General features: G+C 40.6%; 1 protein-coding gene across 2 annotated transcripts; it reads left to right on the top strand.

Annotated features, from left to right (window-relative positions):
• Positions 1-452: 452 nt before the first annotated feature.
• On the top strand, positions 453-5,618 carry LOC136456031 (thiamine pyrophosphokinase 2). Of its 2 annotated transcripts, XM_066455796.1 has the most exons (7): positions 453-611; positions 1,821-2,032; positions 2,121-2,217; positions 3,379-3,451; positions 4,319-4,420; positions 4,562-4,811; positions 5,169-5,618. In XM_066455796.1, the coding sequence occupies exons 2-7, from the start codon at positions 1,873-1,875 to the stop codon at positions 5,288-5,290; spliced, it is 804 nt and encodes a 267-aa protein (XP_066311893.1). In that variant the 5' UTR covers positions 453-611; positions 1,821-1,872; the 3' UTR covers positions 5,291-5,618. The 2 variants fall into 2 exon arrangements, with proteins under 2 accessions (XP_066311893.1, XP_066311894.1); XM_066455797.1 differs by lacking the exon at positions 453-611 and having other exon boundaries at positions 1,896-2,032; positions 2,116-2,217; positions 5,169-5,617.
• The last annotated feature ends 5,009 nt before the right edge of the window (positions 5,619-10,627 follow it).

The raw sequence follows: 10,627 nt of genomic DNA, 5'->3' as shown, positions 1-10,627 counted from the left end.
GCAATTTAAAAGTATCACAACCTAGATGAGAACTAGGAGCAAGTTTAGGGAGCTAAATACGAAATTTAAAAGTTCCTGAACCTATATGAGAACTCGTGATAAGTTTAAGGAGCTAAATATGCAATTTGAAAATACCGAGACTTGAATGAAAACTTAGGCCAAGTTTAGGAAGCTGAATCTGCAATTTGAAAGTACCGGGCTGTAAATAAAAACTCGGAACAAATTTGAGTACCACCCATAAAATTTACTCTTGAATACATAATAATCCATTAATATTGTTTAATATAGATAGATATCTCTAGGGCAGTCTGTCTTTATTATTGTTACGAGATGTCCTGAGAACGAAACTATATCATTAAAGGTGACCTTATATACGGGTGTTAGAAACTTTTGGCGTGGTCCCGCTTGACGGCGCCCGTGAGAAGAGTCCTGTCCATCGCCGCACATCGAGCGGCTACAACAAACTTCTGTCTGAAAAAAGCGACGCACCGTCATACCGGCAGCGAAGACCTTTGCAGTTTTTATTCTTCCTCCGTCTCAGCCTGTACAGCGCCGGATTGGCCAGCTCGGAGCCTCATCCTCCCTCTTCGGCGCGTAACGTCAGTCCTCAGGTGAGATCTGCATGCGCCTCTGTGTTTCCTGCGCCGATTACGGTTGCCTGCGATGTCGTACGTGAGGTCTCTCCATTCATTTCCGTCTCGGGGCTGGTTCTGTTGTCCTTGAGTTTCTTCGATTCTGGGTTCCGAAGGACGAGGCCAGTCGTTGCGAATCGATTTTGGTGCCTGCCAGGGTTACGGCCGCTGAGTCAAATCGATCTCACCGGGATTGCGGCGTAGTTCCAGGCATATGGTGTCGAATCTGGGCGCGGAGGTGCAGAATTTCAGGTTATTCTTTGGCTGGGTGTTCTAAAGAATATTCCCCACATCAATAGGCAGGGAAGTTCTCCTTTTGGGGAGATTTTGGCATTCTAACCAATGAATGTAAGATAGCATGGTTAGTTCTGATGAAGATGTCATTTCTGCATTGGAGTTCTCCATAGTCTGAATTTGCTAGTACGAAAGCAAATGGAGTAATCAGCAGGATAGTTAGCTTGTATTACTAAACTATTTATATGAATGCCATGGGAACATAGGTCTTGGTGCAAGCAAACATTATCTCAACTTTTTTAGATGATGGAATAAACAAAAGAATAATGCTCAAGATGAGTAAGCACTACAAGAATCCATCCTCTCTTCCATTCTGTTACAATGAAAAATCCTGCACTAATTGAATTCTTAACTGGGGGCATAGGCGTATTTTTTTCTTCTTTTTCTTAGATAATGGAAATAAATATCTAGATGTAACTAAATATTACTGCTTAAAACATGTGGTTATTGTTGCCTGAGAGTCAATCAAATTGTGCAGTGCAGTTTTGTTGGATACTGGACTAAAAACCTATTAATACCTAGAGTCCCACATCTCAAGGCAGACCTTTTTAGGAAACATAAGAGACCCTTTTGAGCAGTACTGCACAGAAAAAAATGATTGTCATATAATGGCGCTCAATCTTCAAGCTTTGGAGTTGTCTTCGGCTACTTTTGTTTTCTAGCTTCTTTGGAACAGGTTTCTGTCTAGTAGTTTTTTACAAGTTTGTTGGTTAAAGGTTCTGAATGCTTAACTGCTCGGGATGGTATGCCATACCCTTATGCTGTAAACGGTTAAACCGTCTTTTGCTTTAATGCTAAAAGACTGGGGCCTTCGGCCCTAAAGCTCTAAAAAAAATTGTCATATAATGGCATTGGCATCAATAACAGTTGGCTTTTGTATATCGGTATTGACAGCAAAAACAGTGTTAGATTTGCCCTTGATTGAGGTACCCCTTCAAAGGTCAAGATGTTGTGGCGCACAGTACGCAGTATGGATGTAATAATGCATTCTTCGAGTTTCCTTGTTCCGAAACTGCATCAACCTGTCAACAAACCAGTCAAGAACTATGCTTTAGTTGTTCTAAACCAGCAACTTCCACGATTCATGCCTCGACTCTGGGATCATGGTAACTAGACATAGCTCATTTGTCTTTCCCTTTTATATTTTTGTAGGAAAGTATCCTTAAAACACCTTTGCATTTTGATGTAGAACAGCAAATTTGAGGATCTGCGCCGATGGAGGAGCTAATCATATTTTTGATGAGATGTATCAGATGACCAATGATGAAGACAAAAAAAGCACCAGAAATAAGTGAAGTTTTTTTCTCCATCATTTCATACTGAAGTGCTTATTGATTTTTCAACATTCTTAAGATCTTATTATAATAGGAACTGCCATATGTTGCCATTTTTATTGATGTTAAAAAATGGTTGTCATTTACTCCGAAATAGGTTTCTTCACTGGATAGTTGTGCCTTATGCAAAAATAGCTAGCATGAATTAGTATCTTATGGGTTTGATGGTGAGTTGTGATGGTTAGATTGGATTTTGTTTCTTAAACAGTTGAGTTTCACTGGGTTCGCTTAAGTTGTGGGCCAATATCGTGTGGCAGGTTGGGTTCTTTCTAGATCTCATTGAACATTTATTTAGAAAAAAGAAGGATATCATAGGTTCCCTTGTCCCAGTGAATCAGAATGGCTGAATATGTGGTGGTGAGCGACCTTTGTGGGGGTTGTTGCGGAATAGATGAAAAGGACAATATGTGAGGAGATACCTCTTGCTCTTGCTTGAAGCCTTCAATCTATATGCTAAGTGCCTAAGCATTACTGGCAGTTGTACATCCCAAGCATTTTTAAATACATTTTTCATGTCGAATACACATACGTCCTAATATCCAAGTGCTTTTATATGATTGCAGATCCCTCGCTAATGAGGCACAGAAGTTGAAGTCTTTTATTAGAGAATTTAGAGTATAGATTCATGATTGTAATCCTACTTGTTCTCCAAGTTGTATTCAAAGGCAGCCCCCTCCCCCTCAATGGGTGTGAGGTGTAATTCTCCCAATTCCTGCGCTAGCTCTCTCCAATCTGCGCCGCCGGTCCTCCCGTGCCGCACAATCTCTGTTTTTTGCTCATGCCAACTCCCAACGTTACACCCCGTGCACATTCAGGGCAGCATTTGATACATCTGCTCGCCGTCAGTCCCCGCCTGTGCCTTCCTACATCTTTGTTTTCCTGGGTTAGAGCAAAAAATGAACTTTGATTATTAGTGTTTATTTTCTGGAAGCTTGTATGTTATGACTCTAGCTTGATTCTAGCATACATGATTGCTTTTCATACTTTGATGTCATTTTAATTAGGGTTCGTATACTAAACTGTTTATATATGCTTGTTCTCTGCTCTCCCCGGTGAAACAGGAAAACAATAATTTTGTAGGATTCATCTTAATATCATAATTAATTGCTATTATCCAGGTATGTTCCAGAAATAATTGAGGGGGACATGGATTCTATAAGACCTGAAGTAAAACTGTTCTACTCCAGTCAGGTTCTTTTACTTGCGCTTTCTTTTTCTACATTGTTTACCTGATCATCCTAGTCAGGTTTCTGCATTGCAATCAGTTCACACTGGATGTTAAGCTAGTTGTAACACCCGTAAGAATTACACAGTGCAGTAGTACTATCACTTATCCTAACACCTTTTAAAGCACCATTGTACTCATGGACAGCAAAAAGAATTAAAATCAACTTTGCACCAGGCAACTGACTAATGTGGATGGCATCTTATTTGGAAACAAAATACTAATCCTTAACTTCTCAACGAGCCCATCGGTCATTGTGAATGACTGACTCTTCAATCAAATTGCTATATTAACTGCAGAAATTTGAAATCCTATGAATGGAAGCTTGTTTTATCATTATGTACACCTTAGGATCCTCTGCTTGGTGACTCTGGAGGAAATGCCATTTCTTTTGGTTATATGTCAACAAATTTTCTGTTTTCTAATTACTATGTTCAAACAAATAAATGATTTTATCTATCTATTGGATACTTGAACTGAAATGAGCTTCTAAATGTCTGTTTGAAATAATAAAATACTGCATTGTATTACTCTAGTTTCCATACATATGAACTTTCCCTGAAGTGTTTAACAATCAACTGAACTTTTAAGGTGAACATTGACTAGAGTTTGATTTTACTAAATGTTGAAGAATACTGCACAAACTTTATTCATTCATTGAAGTACTTTGCTGGCTATTGGTCAGTTATTGACTATATACTTTGGCATCTAAATTTTACGATCAAGTATTCACATGTCGTTCTGTGTAGAATTTGGATCTATTACCAGTGGATTAATTATACTGTAAACGTTATCAGGATGTCATGGTTTTGGTAAACTTCTCCTATTTTCAGGGATCCAAAATTTCTGATAAGTCACATAACCAGGAGACAACAGATCTACACAAATGTATTTCTCGTATCCATCATCGTACGCCTGATCATGAAAAACCCAATGTAAGTAGCAATCGTATTATTTGGTCTTGATACTTCTCTTGTTTCTTTTTCCTACTTGTTGATATTTTCTATCAATATTACACTCACATCTGTACAAAATTCATTGGCACTGGAACTTACTTTTTCCATCAAATACTGTAGCTCTGTGTGCTTGTTACTGGAGCACTAGGTGGAAGGTTTGATCATGAGGCGGCAAATATCAATGTTCTGTATCTGTTTTCGGACATGCGGATTGTCCTCCTATCAGATGATTGCTTGATTCGACTTCTTCCGAGAACACATCGCCATGAGCTATATATTGAGTCGTCTGTTGAAGGACCCCATTGTGGGCTTTTTCCTGTTGGAGCACCATCAACAAGCACCACAACTACTGGCCTGAAATGGAATCTAAGTAAATTTCTTTGTGCTCTGTTGTTCATAAACTTGTGGAAGTTCTGGATTGAACTGCATGGATTACTGGACTTATCTAACAAATCAAATTAGCGTATATTGTGTGGAAACACTGAAGACTTAATGAACGAAATAAAATGAAGTACATATATTATCAAGTTTATTCATGAAATATTAATCTAGTGCAAAATGAAATACTCTTTGCTGACATTTACATAAGCATTTAATTCCATAATGATCAGTTTCCCTCTCGGTTTTCATGGGGATGTACATGAACATAGTAGGATTTTTGTTTTGTTTCATTTATATTTGGACCACTAAGATCAAAGGTAGTATTGATTCTTTTCCCCGCTTCCAGGTGAATCAAAGATGAGATTTGGGAGCATGATAAGCACATCCAACATTGTGCAGTCGGAGAAGGTAACTGTAGAATCTGATGCAGATCTTTTGTGGACAATTTCTCTGCGAAATCTGACATAAACAGTTCCTAGTTAGTTTTCCTTTTTCCTTATCTTTCCTGTCAAGTGGCAAGCAAGCTCTTGTACAGCCGTTTTTGTGTTTATGGGTTGTGTGTCTGGTAAATAAATACCGTCTGATGACTAATCGATGAAGTCTTATCATCAGATAGGATGTCTAGCACGACCTTAAACTGCTGATGAATTATGTGAATAACACAAGCAAACATGATGGTTGCATCCTCTCTAGTTGTATAACTGTATTGTTGTATTTGCAAGGGGGTTTCTTGTATAAAAAGAGTTCTCAACAGTTCACACTGTTTGGTTGGATTTTGGCATGATAATGAGTCTGGCAATTGGGTACAGTGCTATATGCTACTCGCTCAATTCCAAATTATAAGACGTTTTGAATTTTCTATATACATTGCTTTTGATATGCATCTAGACATAATGTATATCTAAGTGCATAATAAAAACTGGCTAAAAAAAGCCAAAATCTCTTTATAATTGGAATGGAGGGAGTACATGCTTAATTGCTTATGATAGAATTTGGTCTTACCTACTTTTCTTTTAGAGAAATTCAGGGAATTATAATAAGGGTTAATAAATTAGAGGTAACTAGTAGAAAAAACTTAAGTTGTGGGGCAGTACTAAAATTTTGTGGGCCAAGAACTAGTTAGGAAAAATAGAGAAAGGGTAGACTTTTTTTTCCAAAACCTCAGCAAGAGAATTGCTGAGCAAATCTATTAGAAGGGGAGAGAAAAAACCAACCTTTACAAATAAAAACATAGCACACCCCACACGCTGGGGAGAAGAAGAAAAACAAGAAAACTGCTACTGCTACGACTATCGGGCAAAGGAAACAACCAATGTCATGTCCTGGGTGGCCGCTGCAACAAGAGCCTCTCACACCGTTAATGAAATAACAAATTGGTCATACATAAGATAGACATGAAAGTATGAAACAAACTAATAAGTAATAAACTAATAAAGGAAACTTACAAAATAGATGGAACAATAGATTTTTTTTGAGTGGAAGATGGAACAATAGATAGAACAAACGGTAATGCTTTAATCCGAGCGTCTGACTCTTTAGTAGATATCGGATGGACGCTGGGGGTGGGGGGGGGGGGGGGGGGGGCACAATTTTAATTCTCGTCTACTCCAACTAACGCAACTTTAATATCCCATCAATTACCTGTCCATCTCCCACACTACCGCCCGTAGTTGCTCCGTGCGCTCGCCCCGCCGCTCTCTGCTGCTACTTCGCGCGCCCGCCTCGCTGCTCTACCGTTGCTCTTGCCGCTTGCCGCCGACGTAAAGCAGATGCCCCATCGTGGCACCGCCGCACCATCCCCATGCCTATGGCTTCCATCGTCACCACCGCTGCTTCGCTATGCCTTGCCTTCTGTCTCCTCTCCACGCCGTACTCCTCGTCGTCGTCCTCCTCCTCGTCCTCCAATACCCTTCCCTTCCCTCTCCACCGCCGCTGCGCTTCGCCATCGTTGCCTTCAAGAAGCTAGGTGTCCCTCGTGCCCATCCCTTAGGAGCTCATGCAGCCCCTGGTTGAAGAGGACGCCCTACCCCCAAAGCCCGTAGTCTACGGCGTCTACGACCCCACCGGGGAGCTGCGGTTCGTCAAGATCTCGCGCAACGTCAGGGCCGCACCGGGATATAATGCATGTTGTAGGTGTGCAATTCAAATGTTTCAGATGTTTTAGAGGCATGTTTCAAGTGTTTCATACAGGATGATGCAAAAGTAGATCGGGATGTTGCACATGTTGACTATACACGTATGTTGCAAGTGTAGGTTTCAAATGTTTCAGTTGTTTAAATGTATGTTGCAAGTGTTTTTTCTGAATGTTGCATATGTTGCACTAGCTATACACGTATGTTGCAAGTGTATGTTTAAAATGTTTCACCTGTTTTAAACGTATGTCGCAAGTGTTTTATTTGGATGTTGCATATGTTGCGGTGCCTATACACATATATTGCAAGATATGTTATAAATGTTTCATCTATTTTGAACGTATGTTGCAGCAAATGCTTTTTACATTGCAAGGTGCGGCTAGGGGGCATAGGCAGAGGTGGTCCCCTCGGGCGCAGCGGTCCCTGTGTGCACAAAGCTGGGCGTGGAGCACGAAGCTGCATGTATGCTCCGCTGCTCTCTCCTTATTCCAACCGGATGCGGGAACGGAAATATCCCGAACCGAACCGTATCGTTTTCTATATTTAATCCGACCGAATCCGTATTTTCTTGTCCGACTTTACCGTTTTCGTTTTCGCATTTGAGATGTTTCGTATTTCGAATGTAAAAGTAGAAAACGGTTTACACATTTTTCGACCGTTTTCTACTTTTCTACTTTTAATTTGAAATATTCCGAATTCAAAATTCGGTTTAAACCGAATTTGGCCAACTACACAGGTCATACAGCCCAATTACAGGCTGCTCACCACGCAGTTGTGTTCTTTCTACCGGTGGCTAGCTGCCCTCTCTTATAGACGGCGCCCAGCCTCATCTCTCTTATTATGTATTTGGTCGTGCACTTGTTTAATGCTATGCACTTGAACTAGATCATGCACTTGTTAGTTGTGAACTTGTTATGTATTTGGTCGTGCACTTGTTTAATGCTATGCACTGTGGGTCGGTATTTCGTATTGAATTTTCGCATACCGACCGTGTTCGACATAATTCCGCTCGAATTGGTTCGTTTTCGAAATTCTAGATATTCCGTAAGTTCGTGTTCGTTTTCGTGTCCGGCTTGTCCGCTTTCGCTTTCGCTTTCGTATTTCAAATGTAAAAGTAGAAAACGGTTGAAGAGTTTTTCGACCGAGTTCGACCGTTTTCATCCTTAAGCATGACGCACCAACAGCAGCATGCGGGCAGCAGGAGTCCATGCCAGGTGTGGGCCCATCGCTGCTACTTCTGATGGCAGGGGGCGCGATAATTTCCAGGCAGCAGGTGTGGGGCATCCAGACGCACTGCTGGTGTCGGACGTCGGAGTGCTAGCATCTCCCTGTAACAAACGGATCTTGAGGTTGGGCCTCACTACCCACGCCCGCGGTAACCGACAGTGACGTGGAACCTAAATCTACCTTTCTTGTCTTTGCTGCTATATCAACAAACTCATCAAATCAACTCATTTCTTCTTCATTTTGCAAACCAATTAACCAACGGTAATCCACACAAAAAATATATGCACACTATTAACTAAAAATCACTAGCACACATTCAAATTCCTAAATCCAAAATCCAAATCGGTAAATAACTAAATCCCTCACCAGACACACTCAGCAGGCAGTAGGCCTGGTGCGCGTGGCCGGTCTCCTGGCTGCCGGCGCTGCTGCGCCCCGTGTTGGGCGCTCCACGCCTCCACCGGCGTCGTCCGCTCGTCCCCTGTCCGGCTACTGGCCACTGGCTAGCCCTAGCACCTAGGTCCAAAGCAGAGCTGTAGAGCCCCAGCCCCCGGTCTCCAGATGAGAATCTCTTTTAAATTTGACTAGTTATATAAAAAATAGCATCATTATTTGTATCTTCAAATAAGTTTATTATAAGAGTAGTAAGTAGGCCATATACATTATTAGTTGAAAATGAAAGACTCTAGTCTTTGATCAGACAAAATGGAAACAAGTCAAAATAGCAGTATAAATATGATCCCTCACAACAATTCAGCCAGAACAGTATTTTTCTCTCACAACAATTCAGTTAGAACAAGTGTTTTTCAGTCAGTTTCAGCCAAGATTTAGACCAGCGAACGAGGGCCATAAGAGAGATTTATGCAAAGATGCTAAAGGACAGAATAATGTCAAAAAGGTAATTTCCACTTCCTACGAATGCTCAAGACACTAGAATCTCGCAATAAACTTGCCATAACGCATGAGCCACATTCAGATATTGCCTAATAGCAGTATAAATTAAATATGATCCCTACTCCCCCAATAGAACGTCAATATTTAATTTAAAACGAAGTGATGACTAAATTAAAAGGAACATCCATTCAATTGAATTTAACAGTTAAATACAACTTGAATCATATCATAATGATGATTAAGAGCCTACATGATTATCAGGATATATGCAAAGTGTTTGCACGTGCGTGTCATAGTTATACAAGCTATAATGTACATGTACAAGGACATGCATGCATGCGAGTTGCTCGACTAGCACATCTCTATCTCTATCTTTATCTCTCTTAAAACTAAAAAGTACCAGGGAGATTTTATCTGGTAGGATGACGTGGGTCGCTTCGCTTCGTTTTGACCGGTAGAACAAAACGCTCTTTCGCTAGCTTGCACGCTTCCCAGATACTCCCTTTCCCTCTAAATGCCACTTCCCGCGGACCCAGCCCAACGCTTGTCGATAAAATGCCACCCGGCAAATAACGGGCTACCTAGCAACAGTCGTGCATCATCGCCCCGTGTCGCTCTGCCCGGCTTCGCAGACTGCACGCGACCCTCGAAACCTCCAGCGATTTTCCCTCGCCTGTCCATGATCACCAAATATGGTGATTGAAGGCTGTCCTTAATTCATTAAAAGTAAAGTCGACCGGCGGTCCTCAAACTTGTTTGGATGTGTCATTCTGGTCCCTAAACTCGTAAATTAACCGTTTAGGTCCTCAAACTTGTTCATCTATGTTATCTCGGTCTCTAAACTCGCAAATCGCTCGTTTAGGTCTTCAGACTTGTTCGGCTGTGTCATCCTAGTCCCTAAACATACAAATAACCCATATAGGTGTCCTCAAACTTCTTCAGTTGTGTCATTCCGGTCCCTAAATGATATAAACTTGTAAATTCAATATATATTTATAGAACTATCCAAAATTATAAATCCAATTTTGTTTGACTCCTGGTAACACGTACTTTAAATTAGAATAAAAGAAATCACCATGTATTTTTTTTTTATTTAACTAAATATATAGGCACATACATTTTTATATGTTGTTCTGTGCTGTAAATAAGTCCTATAAATTTACAGGAGTGTTCAACGGTGCATGGTGATTTTTTTATTCTAATTTAAAGTACCGTGTTACCAAGAGTCTAACAAAATTGGATTTACATTTTTTGGAAAATTCAATAAACATATATTGAATTTATAAGTTTACAACATTTAGGAACCGGGATGACACAAATCCACAAGTTTGAGGACTTAAACAGCTGATTTGCATGTTTAGGGAACCCGGATGGCACATTCAAACAGGTTTGAGGACTTAAACAAGCGGTTTGCGAATTTAGAGACCGAGATGACACAACTAAAAAAGTTTGAGGACCTAAACGGTGGATGTGCGAGTTTAGGAAGCAGGATGATAGCCGAACAAGCAGAGGCGGAACCAGCGATTTTGATTAAGGGGGCCGAAACATATTC

The sequence above is a fragment of the Miscanthus floridulus genome, chromosome 6, assembly GCF_019320115.1.
Source record: "Miscanthus floridulus cultivar M001 chromosome 6, ASM1932011v1, whole genome shotgun sequence".
Lineage (NCBI taxonomy): Eukaryota > Viridiplantae > Streptophyta > Magnoliopsida > Poales > Poaceae > Miscanthus > Miscanthus floridulus.
The sequence above is the reverse complement of the archived record's forward strand: the minus strand, read 5'-3'. Positions and strand labels throughout refer to the sequence as shown.